Below are 20,688 nucleotides of genomic sequence, written 5' to 3'. Positions count from 1 at the left end.
TCTGTGGTAAAAGCAGACTAGAACAGATGATGCAGTCTTGCTTCCCCAACTGCAAAAAATCCCCCAAGTCCCATGGAAGAAAGCCAGTGCCAATTAACATGACGACGAGGTGCTCTGCTGGAAGGATTACAGCCTGAGACAACTTAGATTGCTAGGCCATCTGCTGTGACACTTCAAAGCCTACCTCTTTCTAGCAATAGCATAAGAATTCAGCAAACTGATCCTGCCTACTGTTAAACGAAAGTTCAGCAGTCATAAGCATTGTTCCTTGTGCAGTTAGCTAGGAGGCTCCACCCATTAAGAAGGACGAATAGTTAGCTTCTAACTTGGCCTTCAACCACTGAAAACTAGCCAAGTAGCAGGGCATGATGCCAGCTGTGACTGCCAGGGGAGGGTTCTGCCATCGCAGATGAGGCAGTATAGCACAGTAGTACTTTTGATGTACACATCCTCTGTCCTTTCCCCCCACCACAGCTAGCAGCCCTCCTGCCCCTAACCAGAGCTGGTCTAGAGCTTTACTTGATCTCAATCTGGGGTGTTTCATCCAAGGCTGAGATCAGGTAAAACTGTCACAGCCTTTATTTTAAGACCTGAGACATTCCATAGGACCCATGACTGCAAGAACACACTCAAGTAGATTGAAGTGGATTCCAGCCTTCACAAACCTCTGCCCTGCTTAAAAAGTGCAAGACATGCTAGTATGATATTGTTATCTCCCAACAAAATTGGCAAGGAAAGTTGCTAACTTCATGCAGGTGGCTGCAAGCTCCATCTCTGGTCCTTCCTCCAGTTGTTCTGACACCTTGATGCAGAGTTTTTGTATTTTAAGCAGATTCCATCATATTCTTTAAGCTCCCTTTTAGAAGGGTTTTGTTACAAGCTTTTGAGATCTTCTGTGCAACCAGGCTTAAGCTGTTTCCACAAGTTAATTCATTTCCATACTGGAAGCTTAGAATTTGACTGGCTGCAGTTCTGGCACAACCTGTCTTATACTAATGCTTATTGCACATGGGCAATGAAGAGCTGTCTTTTCCTTTTGGAAACAGGAACAGCTTTGTCTACAGCTACTGTGGTGTCCCAGGGTTTGCTTTGCTCTTTGCTCTGCTCAGCCGAATTCTCCTGCCTAGCTGAACTGCAGATTTTCTGAAGCCGTCTCCTGTTGCTAATCTTGTCCTGTCTTCTGCTTATTCTGTTTGTGTAAGTCCAACAGAACTCCTTATCTGCTGAGTTGTTGTAGCATTGTTTCTTCCTGTTGTACACTCTCCTGCTATGTTGAGTCTGAGCCAGATGCTTGTGTGGTTCAAGCTGTCTACCTCATGTATGAGCTGGCAAGCTGTGCCATGCTCATCCTGCTCTTTTGCCCTTTTAAGAGAGCATTTGAGTGCCTACCTTCCAGTTCTTGCTCACTTGCCAGTTAAATTTGAAATCTCTCATCTGTTGGCCACCACTTCTGAACATTAGCTGGGAGAATGCATCTAACCTCTCTGTTAGTGGACAATAGTTTAGATCACCCCTTTCCCAAAACATCTAGGCTAAAGCATTATTCTCCTACTTCATAAGGCAGTCCTCAAGGTGAAGAGCAATACTACCACAGTTCTGCAGGACTGCAACAGGCAGAGGGCTGTCTACAAAATCCCAGTGCTCCCATGATGGGTTTGTGACAAAGACTGGTAGGAGCTTAGCCATGTTCTTAGCCATTGTCAAAGGCAGACCTTCTTAAGTAGCTTTATCTTGAAGCTCTTGCCTGTAATTCTGAACCCTTGAAAAAAGGAGGACTTCTTTTGATGGCATGGACTACCCTTGTCCAGCTGGAACATAAACCACAATTGCATAAGGAATACTGATGGACAAAGAGGATCTTACCCAAACAGGATTGCTTTGCTAAGATTACAGTTTCATTTAGCCACTTAAAGACTGTGTGAAGCTGGGTCTAAGCAGTAATTCTAAAACTAAACCACTTCTAGTTCATGTGCTGCTTAGCTGTAGTGATGTTTCTGTGTCTAGCAACCAGAGGAACCTTTGTCCTTACAAGGGAAACACTCTGTGGATAAATCTGTTCTTGTGCTACTGGTTAAAACAAACAAAAAAGTTCTCTCTTCTCTGAAAAGAAGAGCCATGGATCTTTGGGACTCTCTAATACTGTTGTTAGATGTTCCTACATATTGTACGACTTGTCACATGCTGCCAGTTCCCTCTGCTACAAAACCAGAGCAGAGAACACATGTGAAGTTGCTGTGATATTTATGCAAAGTGGAGTAACCACTAGCTGTATGGAGTAGTTGGTCTGTATCAAAGTGTGAGACTTGAAGGTGTGGGAATGTACCAAGCTGGCTATAAAGACTTTGGGTTTTTTTTCTGCTGCTGAGTCAGTTTCAAGGAATTACAGACTTCCCAAACCCTGTGTCTCTTCCTAAAATAGCCACTTGCTGGTTCTTTTAGCCTCTGTCTTCCCTAGGCACTGGATGATACTCTTGGAGTTGGGAGGATGGGAACGAGGACCTCTCCAAGCAAAACAGTGTTTTCATTGGCATTAGGACTCCAAAAGGGAGGTGTGCATAGACACTGGTGCTGCAGTGTATGATCTGTGACTGTCTTGTAGTGCAGTGATGGCAATTCAGTCTCTGACTGCTGTCAATGTGTTTGGAAGTTAATGGGCTGGATGGGAAGCCTCTGATACAAGTTTGCCCTCCTTCCTCTACCATAGGAGTCTCCAGAGGCAAAGGCTGACTGCATTCCAGTCAACTGAACTGTTGCCACTTTGCCTGAAACCTGTCTTACAAGTAGGTCACTTGATTTGCCTAGCTGTTTTGTTTTCAGAGTCTGAGTTGGTTCAGTCTCACCAGGAACTGTTGGTTCAGCAGTACTTCTACTTCCTCATGAATAGAAACCAGGTTGCAGCATACTAAGGGGAGGTATGGTGGTAATGTGCTTTCTCTTCAACTTATGGAACAGTAGAACAACCTAACGCTCAAAGCCCAGACCTTAAGGGATTGCCCAGGTGTCCTGGAAAAGGATGATCCTTGGACCTGCTGAAATAAATAGCCCTTGTAGTATGTCAGTGAAGCTTGTCAGTGGCGTCTTTGAGAATACTGTGCTTTACAGTGAATCTGTTCACTTATTAAAAACTTGCTGTTTTTTCCTCTCCAATACAGGATCTCAGTCTACCCAATGGCACACCTGTGGACACTTCCAGCCCAGCCTCCTCCTCATCTCTCCTCAACAGACTGCAGCTGGATGATGACTTGGATGGGGAAACTAGAGACCTCTTTGTTACTGTTGATGATCCCAAAAAACACGTGTGTACAATGGAGACATATATCACATACAGGGTTACAACAAAGGTACAAAGCAACATTCTCCTTTCCTAGTACTTTTTTTCTTTGGGGAGATTTTTAAGGGCATGTTCTGGACATCTATGCTTTGCATTGTATTTCCTTATCTTGAGGACAAGAACTTAGTGTCTTGCAGTACCTTGTGAACGTGTTGAAGGTGTGACTTCTCTTGGCAGAACTGTTACTACTTCAGTATATGAAACTATGCAAAACTTTTCATGTGTCAGCTTAGGTTTTTGTGTCTGACTCTTAAATAGAACTGTTTGTAAACTTGCAAGGCCAGTTTCTTTCATTAACTTGAAAGTTTGTTCATATAAAGTAATCTGACACCCATTTGGTTTGAGTTACTTCCCCTGAAGGGGAATGTGCCTTGTTGTTGATTCACTGTTAATCATATCACATTTTGTGTCTGTCCTTTTCTGAAATGCTTCAAGCTTGTTGCTTTAAGTGTTTACCACACTTCCTCTATCAGCCACTTACCTAAATCATAATCTTGATCCTCAATGGTAAACTAGCTTCCATGCAGTTGTTAGTACAGAAGGCCGTATAGCTGCTGCTAAAACTAAGTAGCCTAAGAATGCTGCTGCCTACCAAAAGAAATATGCTAGAGATTTTTTCACCATGTGTTGTAGTTCAATCATTAATGCAGTCTAATTACACTAATAGGAAGAGTGATCTGAAAAGTCCACTGCACTCACAACTGGAATGTTGATTTCTGTTAACTAGCTCATTCTTGTTAGCATCAGCTCCTAGGTGATGTTGACACCTGTTTTGCACACTGGTAGTTACTTAAGGCAAAAAGTGTTCACTAACTTCATGAGGAATATACTTGATCCACTTGTCCAAAAAGATTAACATTCCTTAGGCCTACTTAGATGGCACTATATGCTGGAGAGAATATTTTCCTTTGAGATAAGGAAGCCTTTACAGGCCACAGAACTTTTTTCAAAATGTCTACTCCAAAGTTCCACTTTCAGGCTGCACAGGAGAAAATATGGTTTCTCTAAAATAGTAGCTATCTCTTACTGCACACTTAACATAGGTCATTCTCTGTTGCTCTAAGTGTCTTAATCTTGCAAGAAATGCTGTATCTTAACTACTAGAAAATGCTAAGTATTGTAGGAAACTTCTACTTGGAGCAATGTAGCCTTCAGCTGTTACACAATCAGAAGGAATAGGAAGCACAAAATGAGATGCAACTTTCCACAGGCAAATGGCTAAAATGGGCTAAAGTTGTTTCTCCCTTAAATTAAGACCCGATTATTCTGCCAAGATAAAATATCTCTGTGTAGTGGCACCCTAATAATGTTCCTCTGCTTGGAAACCTGTGTTCGTACAAGGATCTCCTTCCTTCTTAAAGCAGAACTCTGGAATATGGGTAAGGTATTTACCCTAATTAGATCAGATGTATTACTCAACAATGTCTTCTTTTAAATTAAAAAAACCCTCATCCTGTACTTCTGATTTTGTGTATCTACCTACCTGTCTGTTATACTTGTTTTATTTGGGATCTCACTGTAGCACATAAATCTGCTATATCATAGCATTACCATACTATTGTGAAACAGTGCATAATTTATTCTTATCGATCACCATGAAAGCCCCACCTCTTCGGGTTTATTATTCTTGTAAACTTCTGGCTAACCTCTAGTGTCAGCACCTCTAGCACTATCTACCATTGTTTTAAAAAAGGTTGTTTGCAAGACTAACAGTATTAATGATCTCACTTATTCTTGCCATACAAACAAGGCCTATTTGATGCCAAGCTAATTGCCCAATTGGCCATTGTAGCTGAAAGCAGTAATTAAACATGGCAAAAAAGCTGCACAGGAATAATCCCTAGACAGTGATGAAGATGAGTGATGCTTGCATCTCTAGGTTGTAGGTCAAAGTTCTATAGCAGACCTTGCTCCTGTCGTCAGTGTAAGGCCATACCTTCCCACCACCAGCTCTGTGAGAAGGGTTTGAGACCTGTAAAGGGCTGAAGGGGTCTCTGGTGGCGCTGGCTAAGGAGGCAGGGATGGCTCCTTTTTTTTCTCTCTCCACTGAATAATGCTACTGGAACCTCAAAGGTTTGGATAAACATAGGTCCTAGAATGAGTTATACTGAAGACTTCCTTGCTGTGAGAAGCAGCATCCCTAGACAGAAGAGGGGAATGCAATTGCTAGTGCTGTAATGTGCGCTTGTGGCTGTGACTGGACACCACTGTAGGGAAGGGTGTAACCTGACCACAGTCTTGTTTTTGTGTTGTGTGGTTTTTCTCTTTCTTTAGAAAGGTCCTTCATTGTAACAGCAAAAAAGAGAAGTCTTGCAGTATACCCCAACTTCTCATCTACTGATAATGTCTGTCAGCAGGTGGTGGTGGCTGAGGAGGGATCCAAAACATTTGGTCCAAAACGATGGCTTGCAGGGAAGCTGAGAAGAAAGCTTAGAGTTTACTTGGTCCTGCTTGTGCCCCTGCTTTCACAGCTTCCTCATAAGAGCCAGGTAGCATTCCCCAGCCTGTCTTCTGGATGGACACATTGAAGAACATAATGGGAATCCCCAAAATAATAGGGACAGTGATTCAGAGCTGGCTCTCTTGACTCTTTCATACCCTGCTTTCTTCTTGGTAACAGCTGTTTCCTTATACAGGGAGGCTAGTGAAACCAAAAAGGTGGGTGAAACTTGTGCTGGAACTTAATTGGTCTTGGCTGTGATGATTGAAGTGTCTCAGCTGTTCTTGATGATACACCTTTGTGCTCTTCAGATGGACTGATGTGGACTCTAGAGGGATTTTATCAAGCAGATCTTTTGGGGGAGGGTGGGGGGAGATAAAGCTTACCCTTATGTAATGTATTCATCTATCCCAAGGGAAGCATAAGTAAGTGTACTTCTAACTTCAGTTTTGTTGTACTTTTTAGGATGGCAAGGCCGCCTTCTGTGCCTTTTCCCACGGAGGTCTGAACAGCTATGTCCTATTCCTCAGTCATGCAGTTGCTCTGCAGGCTTGAAGGGGGAGGCTTTCAAACCAGTCAGTACTGAAGTGGAGGTCTTGTTTTCTTTTTCCTGTCTTCCTCCTCCTGCTTCCAGTGCATGCATTGGGTAGATTACCTGAGCACATGAAATAGCTTGATCCCTAGGGAGGAGCAGGTGTAAGTACTATGATCTCTCTTTCAAACAGGCTAAACTATTTGAGGCAAATGAAACTATGAACTACTAAGAACACCTGCTAAGAACACCAACCTTGGTCCTTTCCCCCCTCTGCCATTCTCCTCTTCTAGTTGAAGATTTTGCCCCAAACTTAAATAGTAACATGGAGGTGAATCCACAATCGGGTGTAGTGAGTAAGAGACTAGAACTAGGGTACAAAAACACTTTCACATAGTCATCACAGGCTAGCTTTAGGTTTGGCTGCTAATTCCTTTCAAGAAAGACAAGAATCTTACACAAGACCAAGACTTGGTGATTGCGTTAATATTGCCTCAAGTCAAAACTATTCCAACAACAGAGGTAAAAGTGTCTGTAACCTTGCCTGCTTTCCAGCAAGTAAAACTGAGCCTGGAATACTGCAGTGCTGACTTAGTGGAACTGTGCTGGAGTCTTCAATAAGTCCCTGGAAGTGTCTTGCCCATTATTTTTGGGAGGCTGAGATCTGCCACATAAGTGTCTCAGCTTCCTTTGGGAGGGACATGTGTACTTGCAAGATGAGATTTATGGATCCTGCTAAGAAAGCAGGAGGAATTCAACTGTGTGAAAAACAGACATTTCACTTGCCGTCCCTGGACAGTGGCAAGACCCTCTTCACTTTTGTGTGCAGTCTGGGGAAAAAAATCTTATGCCAAGCTAATGAACAGTTTGATCTGAGATCCAAATTCTTTCAGCATTAGTGAGGTGTCTTTAAAACCTTGAAGGGCCCTTACGTTCTGTCCAAATAGTCTTTGAAAAGCTTATTTCCTGTCTAGATTTGACAGCCTGTACAGCAAACACTGAAATGCTGATGACTATGATGTATTTTCATCTGACTCCCTCTGAGGAACAAAACCTGATATATGGAAGACTGCAAATCTGCTTGTGATGTAAAGGCATCAGGAGCAGTTTGCTGGAGATGAATAACTGTCCTGGTTAAACTCACTAATGTAAAGTTTGTGCACTGGGACTTATCCCGCTTTCCTAATTCTAGACTAAATAGTGTATATATACAGTTTTCCTTAACTGTTAGCAGAATACTGGTTAATAAGGTTCTCGGTGCTAACAGATGGGAGACTTTACCTTCATCCTCATGCTACAGGATAAGACACTGTAGTGTGTATACATCCTGATTACTTTCATTCACTCACTGTCTGATCTCTTCTAAGAGGCCTTTGCCCAGTGACAGCCAGTTCACAAAAACTCTCCCTACTACTAAATCATTACACTTTTTTTTTTTTTAAATTTCAGGTCGTCTCCTGCAAGGTTGAGATATAGTTGCCCTATTAACACAACAAAGCAGTCAGCACCACTGGCTGATGGGGGTTGTCTACATCTGTGTGAATTATCTTGTTCTAGTGTAATGCCGTTCAGTCTCTTACTCAAAACAAGTGGAAATGGTTCATATGAAGTCTCAGAAGTTTAATTTATAGTGTGGCACTCTAACACCTTAAATAAGCTGGTGTTACTCTGAGGTGTAGCTGAGTAAAGCACAAATCTGCAGTGGATATCTAGGTCTTGGTAGTCCCTAATCTACAAAGACAACTTCTCCATTGGTGAGCATTCATTATGTTAGTCCATGGACTAACGTGTGTATCTCTTACCATAGCTAGCAGGTCAAAGGAGGGAGGAAGTGAGCTTGATTTCTTCTTTTCTGTGTCTCTATGCCTTCATTTTCTAGAAACCAAACCATTTCATAGGTAATACCACATTAGCATGCTGTTCATAGTATACTGTTCTGTTGATAGTGTGTTAAGGCTGCTGGCTTCCCCCTAGAAAGAGATTTCTGACATAGAACTTATACAGGATCCCTAGTGGGGATTGGTGGGAGTAACATGCAGTAACTCAGGAGTTGGAGCCATCCAGAGAGCAAGTGAAGCAGTGGATTGCATTTAAAGGCTGCTACTTGGCTCTCTCCAAATACGTGGCAGTTGCTCTCAGTCTGGAACTAAACACAAAATCTCTGCTGGAATTTAGCAGGTGGTTGTAGTGGCTAGGAGTAGCAAAGCAACCTAGTGCTGGACTCAGTGCCAGTTCAAAGGTAGGAGAGCTGGTGCATTCCCCAGAATGCAGTGGTTTTGATGTCTGGCTGTAAACATGTAGTGTGCTGGCGCTGCAGCATCACCTTCATTGCAAGATGGTCTTGATGCTGCAAGTAACTAATTATAGCTCTCTAGGCTTCTCTGTGAGCTGTGCTTCTCAGTGGGACATAATGATAAGGGCCATCCACCTTCTAATCAGGGCTATCTCAATACCAGTCTCTTTAGCAGAGACTCCTAGTTGGTACACAGTTTCATTAGTGCTTTTAGGCAGTTGCAGTATGTGCTGTGCAAGCAGCCCCATGCAGTCAGCTTTCCAGGCTATGGACTGTTCGAGGACTGGATAAAACATTGGCCAGCAGTTTCTCCGCATACTTACCTTCTGTCTCAAACTTGTAACGGCAAGTTTAACTCCTTGCCCTGAAGAATGAAAACTTTAGAGATATCAGTACATTAAGTTAAATCTTTAATCAGGCGTACATGAACTTAATGTAAACAAATTCGTTTCTTCCTCTTGGAAATCAACAAAAACAGTCCTTCGGCAAACCTAGCAATGGCTTATGTACTAATCTTTTAGCCTTGAAGGAGTGTGATAAGCCTGTCAATTCTGGAATATGGGGCAGTGGTGAAACATTTTTTCACCCATGGTTAATGCACATCATAGAATAAACAAGTCATTAAATATCTTTGCTTTTAGTTCTTGATGGCTAAAATAGCCTCGTCCTTGGAATAAAGATTTCATACAGTCTTCCCCGCAAACTTGTAACTGCCAAGAGATTAACATGCTGCACAGTACTCTCCCCTCCACAGACTCCTCCCATAAAGTTTCTCTGAGCAGAACATGCGATGAAGTATGAATAGATCTTAAGAACACATCAGCTCCAAGTAATCATTTTTCTTATTGCTGGCTTTCCCGCTGCTTGAAAGGCCAGAGGATCTTTCTGTCATGCTGCAAACGTGATTTTGGGGATGGAGTCCCTGTGCCAGGCTTGTCTGACCTCACCCTTGCGGTGATGGCTGTACTGCATTTGCTGCTAAGCTCCCACTTCAGGAGGTTTTGGCGCACACTAAGCGTATCCTGTTCTTCTTTTCCAGACCACGCGAGCAGAGTTTGATTTGCCAGAGTATTCTGTCCGCCGGCGGTACCAAGACTTCGACTGGTTGAGAAACAAGCTGGAAGAGTCTCAGCCAACGCATCTCATTCCCGTGGGTAGTAAGCAAGAATCTGCTATTAAGGACAGTTCTGTATCTGTCTTCCAAGGGTGATATTTTGGTGATACGTCTCTTTAGATTTAAATACAGTACTTCATTCTCTTGTAGTATTTAGATTTGAATACAATACTTCATTCTGTTCTAGTGGAGTGGGAAGAGCTTCCCATTCTTGACTGATGATGAAGCTTAGACTTTTCTTGGGTGGCACACCTGAGAGGTGAGCTTTGGCCGCCTCCTGTAGGACAATATGCATGGTGACTACATTTGTTGTGGCATAAATGGAATACGCTTCATCTCTTTGCTCAATTATTACATCTAGATTTCCAAGTATCTGAGGCTTATGAAAAGCCACACAGGTATTTCAAGTCCTAGTCTCAGTCAGTTTTCAAGGTGGTCTTTTGAGCTGGTTTTAAAGAGTGTTTTAAAACTATTTGTGCTAACATTTAATAGCACAGACTTAAAAATCTTAGCCTCTGGCTTGGTAGCTATTGCATGCCTTCAGTAGGCAGAAGTTTAGCTAATGAGATTAGCTAAACTACTGCACCCCTTCTTGTCGCTGAAGCTGGCAGTCTGACCACCTTATGTGATATGAAGAGGTTGATACTGATCTTCAGCAGTCTGGTTTTCATGCTGTAGAAGGTGTGAAAAGGTAGGAAGGATGGAAAAGATGCGAGATCACCACCATCAGCTCTTTTGCACAAAGAAATTAAAAGGCCTGTAGGAGGTGAATTGTTGGGAAATAGCAACACTGCTAGCATACCTTAGCTTGGCCATCTGGGTTGGGGGGGAAGTTTCTCTGCTTTCCCTCCCTCAGCAAGGACTAGGCTATGTGAGAAGTATTCAGTTAGGCTGTTCCAGGGTAGAGAGCTATTTAAATCCTTAATTACTCTGGGAGTTGCCTCTAAGTGGAATAATAGCTCAGTCTCTCAAAGATAAGAAATACTTCACAAAATCATGTGACACCACTAACTGGCAGCAAATATGTTTACTGAGGGGTAGGGAGAAGAGGAGAGAGTGAGCTTGCTGGGGTAAGGTGGAGACATGAGATTAATGTGTTAGCTGCTCAGACCCTCTTTTCTCCCTCCCTGTTCTCTGAACAGCTGGAACTATCGAGGTTAAGCTTCTACAGATTCTTGAGTATACTAACAGGCTGCCAGTCCTGCCTGAAGGCTGCAAGGCAATAAATAATAGTCTAGTGGCAGAAGGTGAGTCACAGCCAGGGAATCAAGCTGCTTTGCTGTGACCTGGAATTTGTTGCACATAGAACAGCAAATTTGGCACAAGTGGCTCTAAGACTGGACATGAAACAGGCTGCAGAACAAGGCAATCTCTGAAGTGCCTCTCCTAGAAAATCTAAAAGCATAGGGATGCGCTGCCCTCTTTTATCTGTATATGCACAAGTTAGTAGTTAAGGAATTTCCTATTAATCTCTTCCATACAGTGGTATGGCGGGGAGATTGCTGAATGCTTTATGTATTTATTGCCTAGAAGTAGATGGGGGAATAGAAGCTAAAGGCAGTTTCAGGTGCATTGTGACTCAGGTGTATTCTGAAAGGATGTTTCAAGCAATCTAAGAGTATCTGTATTTGTAACGAGATACTGCAATCCCTGGAGGCCTTCTGTCTAACAAAATACCAAAAGGGGGTTGTCTTCCTCATCTCGGTATAGTGACTCTGCTTAAAATCTTCCTGTAACAAATGATGTGTCTTCTCAGTGCAGTGAGTCATGATAGCCTACACTGAGGAGCCCAAACTAAACTGAATATGGGTTCCTTTTAATCTCTTTGGTTCCTGATTTTTAATTTTTTTTTAAATTATCTGAGACTTATTCTGATCTGTTCTTTCAAACAACAGTAAAAATGCTCTCAGATCTCTCTAGACTAGAAAGATAAGCCTAACATGGCCAAGGATCTTGTCTTTAGATGGTGATGTTTGGATACTTGAAGCTATTTCTGACTGCAGTGAACTCTGATCACATGTCACGGCAGGGAAAAGTAGACTATTAAGTTGGAAGACTATAAGGTAGATAAGTAACACACAGTTAAAGCAGGATATCGGTTGCTAGCTGTGTGTACTGACTACTTGGCATGGACCTCTGAAGGCCTAAAATGTAAAGGACTAACTACTGCTATAGCTAAAACCAGGTTAAATGGCAGAAGTCTCTCTAATAGAGGTACACCCTTCTGTGGGTCTGAAATGCTCAGACGTTAGTGATTATTCAGTGCCAGTTTGCATGTGTTTAGTTTAAAGAACCCTAGTTCAACCAGTCTTCCAGCTTGTCCTTCTCCTCCTGCATATAGTGCTGAGGTAGTGACTTCCTAAAGTAGAGAGTCCCAGCTAAAGTTTACAAAGCAAGGGAAGAGAGTTTCTTCCTCCCTGAAGACTACTGCACTAAGTATTGTCCTTCTGAAGAAGTCTAATTAGAGTGTACCTTACACTGGTTTAACCAGAATGACTGATCTGAATGCTAAGCATAATAAGACAAGTCTTAAATTTATAAGAACTAAGTACGGTGGTCAAAATGTAGCTGTGTTGCAGCTAACTCATGCTGGTTCGGTTTTTTTAGGAGAGGCAATCCTCTTGTACATCCCACATCAGCTAGGGTATAGTGGGAAAGGCATATGCATGCACAATTTTTTTTTTTTCTTTGAATTACTTTTGTCACAAATTTCAGGTGACAAAGACTCTTTGCAGAGGGAAATCCTGATTCCTGAATTGGGTGAAAATGGCCGTCATTGCTAGCCTAAGAGTAAGCAGATTATCTGTCTGGGTGGACTGTTGACAAAAATAGAATGCGAAGCACAGTTTTAAAACTGATATTAGAGTCCATGCTGTCTAGAGAGAACAAAAGCAGATCTAGTGGTACAGCTGAGACTAACCATGCTGAAGCTTAAAGAGTTATCTTCCATCTGAAGTGGGACTTTGAAGTCTGGAGTCTAAGTGTAACAGGAGGGACTGCAGAACTAGCAAGTCTGGAGGCAGACTTGGGCTTGCGTGTTAAGCTGAACTGCAGAGATGAACTGGTGGAGTTGAAACAGGAGTAAGATGAAAAAGTAGGTATGTTGGCAGACCTTTGTCACTTACACAAACATGCTCAGAAATGTCGGCTATGATAGATGACAGAGTGTGCAAGTGCTTCAGGAAGGCTCCAGCCTGGACTATTCAACCATTTGCTGTCAAGCCTGCTTGTCTGTCTTTGCTCACTGTGGTGCTGTCACTAAGACTATCAGCCCTCCACAGAAGGGCCCTGTCCAGGAGCTCTGAATTGTTCAGAAGCGGGGGAGGGGGGAAGGAGTAAGTAGAATTGTTAAATTTTCTGAATTTCCTTGGACTAAGCAGCCTTGCTTCAACATCGGGGGGGGTGTGCATTGCTGTAGTGAATAGTGTGCAGCTCCGCTGGCATCTCCTTTAGAGCCGGAGTTTGAACATGGATACCAGTAGGGGGGAATGTGCTAAGCTATGCTAGAAGTACTTAGTGTGAGTACTGTCTGGGCTTTGCTGGTGTGGCTCTCAGCTGAAGCCACTCAGTAGAATTGCTAGCATTAGGCCTGACCAGCTAAGGGGTAATTCAGAGCAGGGCCTGCATCCCATCTGATGTGTGGTTCCTGTTAGCAAACATAACATTTCAGTTCCTGTTAAGACTGGAGTTTGCTTGCTTCTGCCACTTGGAAATATACAAAGCAAATTTTTGGTCTTCTGAATCTTGTGCATTTTGCTTGTCTCTGACAGCCTCTTCCTGAGAAATTTGTGGTGAAGGGTGTTGTTGATCGCTTTTCTGAAGAGTTCGTGGAGACGAGGAGGAAAGCATTAGACAAATTCTTGAAGAGAATAACTGATCACCCAGTGCTTTCTTTTAATGAGCACTTCAATGTGTTTCTCACGGCCAAGGTAAGCCAGCAACTTCCAAACACTGTCATTGACAGGGACAAGAGAACAGGCACCTTTGCAGTCTCTTTTGAAATGAAGGTAAAAAGGCATTAATAAAACTACATGTGCGGATCAGAACTTCCCCTAAAATACCAGAGAGCTGTTGGGGACCCTGAATGTTGTGTGTGACAGACCCCTGTGTGTGACAACCATATGGGTTCCCTTTGCTTGAAGAGAGGGATGGTCTGCAGATTTACAAACTCAGTTCTCCAGACCTGCTTGTTTTGTATCCCTGTGTCTAGAACATACTCCTCTGATGCAAGAGAGGTTCAGAATTTAGAAAATTGTAGACTGTGTAAAATTCTCTTTTGGGGCAGAGGGAGCTGCGGGAGGAGGAGAGATCTCTCTTGCACAAAAGCTTGCAAATTTCTTGACTTTTTTCTTGTCTGTGCCTTCTATACTGCTTGCACTTGTTGCCCTCAAAACTAAGCATGAAGACGTCGTTCTTGTTTGTTCTCGGTCAACAGTTTCATGCTCATCTTCTGCGTGACTCATCCAGCAACGTGCGATTTTCTTTGGCTGTCTTTTGAACTGCATTTTAGATAAGACTAGGAGGACCTACAGTCATGCTTGGGTTTGACCTGATAAGGGAGGAGAGCTGTGAAAGCACGTCTTTCCAATGTCACATTATGCTAGCTAACTCAAATGTGACACTTAATTTGAGCTCACTTTAGGCTCATGCTCTGCTTGCTGGTAACGTGAGACTCAATCTCCAGTTCCCTTTTATTTCCCCTCCATGGTGAACTTAACTGCTGAAACAGGCCAGAAATGCAGAAATTTTTTAGCACCTTTATAGATAAATGTCAGATAGCTTTGTTCTGCTTTTCAGCTGTCAAAGCATGATGCAACTTTCTTAGCTGCTTAGTCATCTTCTCCCACCCCTGTAAAATGAACGGTAAGGGCTTTATGCTCAGTCCTGGGCAGGGCTTGCCTTGAGAATACAGAGCATCCAGGGAGGCTGAGGGAAAAGGACATGTATTCTGGCTGTCTCTAGTGTTGGAACTTGCTGTATTGCAGCAGTGACGTGTCAGTTCAGTGTGCTAGGACTTCAGAATTTAGTTACTGCAGAAGGTCATGAGACCACCTCCTGGTTGAAAAAATAGAAACCAGCCTTTCTTAAAGTTCCATGTTTGGACCAGTAACACACCAGAATGCTAGAGAGTGAGTGAATAATTTTGAGTTAAAGGGTCTTTTTCTGATGCCTGCTTGCAGGTAGTGCTTAGGACAGGCAGATCTCAAGAGTCATGGAACCACTGCATTTAAATGCAAACATAATTCAAAATTATAGTAGCTGCTAAGATGTCAGGTTCTCTTAATCAGACATAGGTTTGACTTATACATAAGTACCTGGAAAGAATACCATAGTACATGTTTTGAAGATGGCTGTTGTATTTTTTTAAAGAACACTTCAGCTTTTAGTCTAGTCTGTAACAGCATGTCTTGATTCTTAACCTCTACAGGTCTACTTGGTTTGAAAACATCTCTTCCTCAGGCTGCATAGGATAACCTAGTTATAGCTCTTAAGCCTGTTTTGAGATGTTGAATAGTGACCCCTGCTGGAAGGAGTAAAATGCAAAATGGACGGCGTTTTGGCTAACTAAAATCAGTTTTTTCTGATGTGCTGTCAAGGTGAAATCCCCTGAATATTGTAGATAAACAACCTTGTTAACATAGGTTGTCTGAATGTTGATTTATGCAAATGTGTAAAGCATTGGCAAGGAAATTTAAGCTTTCTGTGCAGGCAACATGGCTACATTTGACCCAGCCTGAGCTGCAGTCTGTCTTGCAGAGAACCTGTGCTAGTCTGCCCATGCTGTGTTTTTTTTTTCTGTGTAGTCTTCCCCTGCCTCCTATCTGACCACACAACTGGTATGGGGAGGCTGCTCACCAAATAGGCATGCAATATGTAGCTCTATACTAGGTCATCAAAGCCAGCTGGTACATTTGCATAATACTGGTATGGTGGGCTATGACTTAAAAGTATGTGTGGATGAATGGCATGAACAGTATTGTTGGAAACAGAGCTGTTAATATCACTACTTCCCTGGTGACAGCACAGGAGCATGGGAAAGCCTGGCCATGTGCAAAGGTGGACCACTTACTCATTTATAATGTCCTTCATACTATTCTCCTGGATAGCTTATCTCCATCTAGAGGTAGTCTTGAGACTGTGCTCAGCCGTACAGCTTGTACAAAGTGAGATGTACATGGCTAGCTGTCACATGTAATCTCTTGCCTTCACAAGATTTGATCTTGACTGGAATATATCCTTCACTGCATTAATCTTCCAACATGCAAGTGAAATATTTCCAAACTGTTCGTTGTTTGTTTGGTTTTTTAACTTCCTAGGATCTTAATGCCTACAAAAAGCAAGGAATGGCATTGCTGTCAAAGATGGGGGAGTCTGTCAAATATGTCACAGGAGGCTACAAATTAAGAAGTCGGCCGCTGGAGTTTGCAGCCATTGGGGAGTATCTGGACACATTCTCTTTAAAGCTTGGTACCATTGACAGAATAGCGCAACGGATTATCAAGGAACAGTTGGGTAAGGACACAAGGTGCTCTATCATAATACTTCAGTCTGCGTGCTCTGTATCTTGTTCTAGTTGATGGCATGACCAAGACAACTTGCATCAATGATTCTGGGCTGTAATGAGGCACACACTGAGCAAAATCTAATGCCTCTTGCGGATTTAAAACAGGCCCCAAAGCCTAACACAGTATCTTACCTTAGCTCAACTCTCCAAAACTTTTTTTAAAGTTGTTCTTGTTGTTATACCAACCTACTTTCTTACTAGAGTTATTTTTGGAAAGACTTTAGGGGGGTGGGGAACCTGTAGATGCCGTCTGGAGGAGTACAGATGGAATTCCTAGACAACGATAACCTTTACAGACCTGTCTTAGCAGAGCCAAGTTTTACATATGTTTTAAAAAAAAGACTTTGGCTACTGCACAGATGCAAGTGTCTTTGTATTGGAAGCTTGTCGGAATGGTCATTTAAGCAGAAGGCAACTTGGACCTGTCACCTGTGCAGCCATAGAGCTCTGTCTATTAAGATGCTAATGCAACACAGGACTTGACTCCTGAGGGAGTTAATGTTTGCCAAGCTTGGTGCATGGTTTCTCCTGTTTGGTGTGAGTGTTCGCAGATCCTTGTGTCTCACTCTTACTCTGTTAATCTACTTTTCCATCTGCCTCTTGCAGAATACTTGGTGGAACTACGAGAATATGGACCTGTTTATTCAACCTGGGGAGGACTGGAGGTTGAGCTATCAGAGCCACTGGAAGGGGTGTCTGCCTGTATTGGAAACTGCTGCACAGCTCTTGAAGAACTCAGTGAAGACATGACAGAAGACTTCCTGCCTGTGCTTAGGGAATATATATTGTACTCAGAGTCGATGAAGGTAAAGAGAGCCTTGTGGCAGAAGACGCTGTCATTGTGTTTGCATGGAATGATATATCAGCGAGTTCATCCTTTCTAACAGCGAGAAGCGTTGGTGGTGGGAAAAGTGGGGAAGTAAATAATACATTAAGTAGGAGGATGTTTTCATAATCAAAACAAAACTAGGTATGTTTAGTAGCAGGGTACTGCATGGGTAGCATTATCTATCTGCTGTGCTATTCAGTCAAGCTAAGGTCTGTAATGCTAGGGTGCACACAAAGTGTTGAAGAGTTGCTTCTTCATCGCAGTGGCAGGTAGTACTCTATAGGACACATCCTGTGGCTGCCTAGAATCTTCTCTTTGAATTGTTAGAAAGTCAGTCGTGGCTCAGCTCTTCACTACTGGGTCAATGTCTGGCCCTGCAGAAAAGGTAGCATTAGCAGCTTCTGTCACTTGTATGTGGCAGGGTTGGGTGGCTCCTTTTAGAACCATGTGTCCACACTGCTTCCTTTCTCATCCCCATACCCAAGGCAGGATGTGTCTGTTACAAAGTTCTGCATACCAAGTAACTGCTTAAAGATGTTGTTCTGTGACTCTTAATCTCTTTAAGAACTTGATATCTTACTGCTTATGCAGAAGTAGTAAAAGCTACTTCAGTGCAGTTTTTATTCTCTTGAAGTTAAGGAGCATTGGTAGTCAATCCCATTGCATGGGGAAAAGAATTACTGAGTTAACTGCACTGAAAACTGAAACCAAGGACTTTAGTTTGGGTGTTAGAGCTCTTCACCACATGGCCATGGTACAGTATGTATTAGTCTTTCTATAGGGTACTAACAGACAAATTCCTTCTGAGGACTTTCCACTTGGAACAACCGTTACAAGACTATGATGTGCACTCCTTTAGAGATCTAATAGCCTGTTGTAAACCTACAGTCTGAACACGGTAGTCCTTCTCCATCTTAATCTTGGTCATCCTATACTTCTCAAACTGAGAATTGAAAAAGTTACCGCAGATTTCTTTTGCCCACTTCAGATGGCTAGCTGTATGCCTCCTGTCTTGCCTGGCTGAAGTATTCTTGCAGAAGGCTTTGCACTAATTCCCTGAGTATACTCTTTGCTTTCATAGTCATGGTATTGACCCCAGCATAAACAAGGTGCATTTTCTTTACAGCACTATTAACACCCAAGTATTGCTGGAACACCCGCGCTGTAGGGTGTTCAGGCTTATCCTTATTTTGTAGGAAGGGGTGGGTGTGTGTGTACTTACAAATAAACAGAGCATGAGGCTAGTGGTTAAAGCTCTTAGCCCGGAACATCTGGCTTTTGATGCTGCAAAGGCCACGGCCTACTGGAGATGGCATCTGAAGTGGCAAGTGGAGTTGAGAGGTGCTTTTCACAAATGTAGTGGGGGAAAATTTTTTTAAGCTAAAAAGCAAGGGTTTCTTCAGCTGAAGAGGTGCTTCAGGCAGTTAAAGACCACTTACCACCGGGAGAGTGGCATTAAAGGCTTGCAGCTAGACTACCTGTTGGCTTGGAGACAGCCCCATTCTAAAAGGGCTCTTGTCAGATGATGGCAAAGATGCTAAGTGCAGCATCTGAGGCTGCAAGTCTCCAGAGGCAAATGCTCTACATAATTCAGTGCTGCTATTAAAATGTTATATGAGCTCTGTATGCTTAACACTGCCAGAAAGGCTTATCAGATGATGCAATCCCCAGCTGTGTGCTTGGATGTTACTTTTAGTGCATGTTTAACGCAAGTACCACATGAATAGTCTCTCTAAAGGTGTGCAGTAAATAAGGATCCTCTTGTGAGGTCTAGTTGTGGTAGGAAGCTATGTGGTGTGCAAATGGCATAGGATTGCGATTTGAGAAAGGAGGCTGATGGCAAACTCCTGAAGCTCCTTCAGAGATATGGGCCAAGGTGAAATGTTTCAACTAAATACAAAATGCAGAAGGACCTGCCTCACTGAAAGCAAGTTAAGTCTTGCTTGTACAGGGACCAGTGGTTTAGTTCTGTCCCCAAATAACTGAAGTGTGGTGTGTGAGTTTCTTCTGTGTGGTGTTGGTTTGGTTTCCTCCAACTTTTTAATTTTTTTTTTATTTTTTAAATTTTTTTTTCTCTGAGGCCTTAACTAGCAGAAGTATTGCATGGGCTGTGGTAGTTCTGTGGGGATACTTGGTACAGAGCTTTTCAGAGGAGCTGCTGAAGCATTAATGCATTGACCTACAACTGAGAAGAGATTGCCTGGAGGTGTCAGAGGAAACACTTCCTTTCACATATGGGACAAGTGAAAGGGAAGGCAATATTTTTCTCATCACAGGTCGGCCATTAATGGGTACTTAAAGCTGTATTCAGAAGCATATTGTTAATGGTCCACAGTGGATGGACTTGAGCACTGAAGGAGAAATAAGACACCTGCCCTTTGAATCTAGTTTGCCGATACCTGTTAATCATTGGCTACTCTTGGTACAGATCCAGCTTACTGCACTAACTCCAGGCTCCTAAAGGCTGAATGCAGTTGCTGGAGGTGGTGGTTTTTCTGAGAAGAAATTTCAGTTGACTCGGGTTCAAGAGGCAATACAAAGTAGAAATACCTGTTAAATCTCTCAGGCTTTTGCATTGGTAACCTCAATCACTTAAGGGCTATTCCACATAGTTGCTTAGATTCCAAAATGAACGGGAATGTTGTGGTTTCTCAAGCAAACACGACCAGTGGCATGCTTACTTGCATCCCTTTGGGGTCAAAAGGGAGGGTTAAGCTGCTGAAGGTGAATTTTTCAGTTTTGCCCCCTTTTTTTGCCTAAACCAATAGCAACTTTGTGGATGGGGTGCCATTCCCATTTATCATGGACTGAGGTTTGTAAGAATATTGATTGCAATGTCTCCTATCTCTACACTAGAGCAACTGCACTGGTGACCTTCACTTGGCTTAAGAGGGAGGAGGGGAAGATGATTAGTAGATACAGGGTTTGTACATCTTTAATTAGGAAACAGATCTTGCCTAGACTGACTCTTAGAGCTCTGAGAACTACTTTTAAACATATTTCTGTAGGTAGCAGTGCACATGACTAGTTCTGCTTTACTAGCCTTGTCTGAAACTGTTAAAATGACTAGTTACCTCCTTTTATCCTAGTGGGGTAATTCCTTCTGGGTGGCAGAAGGGAAGACTCAAAGCATGAACTGGCCCAGTTGGCTGCAAGAGAAGTTCTTATTTACAGATGTTTCAGCAGTGAGTGTTGGCAGACTTCCTTCTGAGCATTTTTAATAATAATTTTGCATCAACTGAGTTATAAAAAAATTACTAGTTGTTTCGTTGTGAAGACTGAAGAAGTAAGTTGCCCACTCTTGCAGATACAGAACTGCTTATTTTTTGGTGGTATATTCTTAAAAAGACTAATTTCTGTGGTTGTTCTTAAATTGTAAGACTGTGGTATAACCTTAGTGGAGATCTTGGCTTGTGGATAAGTGTAGCATCTTTTGCTCTCTATTCTGAGAATACTCTGTCAATAAAACTTTGCTGCTTTTGAAACTCACTCAGGTGGTTCAGTGCCTTTCACTTAAATTGTGCTTATCATCATTTAAATTTTTTTAATAAACCCCCAAACTGATCTAAAAGCAAAGCTTACTT

The 20,688-nt window shown here is 42.6% G+C and overlaps 1 protein-coding gene across 1 annotated transcript in view; it reads left to right on the top strand.

Moving 5' to 3' along the window:
- The window catches only part of SNX30 (sorting nexin family member 30), a 51,238-nt gene that overhangs the window by 17,175 nt on the left and 13,375 nt on the right, over positions 1-20,688 (top strand). The window contains exons 2-6 of the mRNA XM_050912818.1: positions 3,153-3,341; positions 9,636-9,746; positions 13,481-13,639; positions 16,028-16,223; positions 16,882-17,081. Coding sequence (XP_050768775.1) covers positions 3,153-3,341; positions 9,636-9,746; positions 13,481-13,639; positions 16,028-16,223; positions 16,882-17,081 — 855 coding nt within the window. The remainder of the gene's footprint in view (positions 1-3,152; positions 3,342-9,635; positions 9,747-13,480; positions 13,640-16,027; positions 16,224-16,881; positions 17,082-20,688) is intronic.

Source organism: Gymnogyps californianus, chromosome Z (assembly GCF_018139145.2).
Source record: "Gymnogyps californianus isolate 813 chromosome Z, ASM1813914v2, whole genome shotgun sequence".
NCBI classification, from domain to species: Eukaryota; Metazoa; Chordata; class Aves; order Accipitriformes; family Cathartidae; genus Gymnogyps; species Gymnogyps californianus.
Note: the sequence above shows the minus strand (reverse complement) of the source record. Positions and strands in the feature narration are given on the sequence as shown.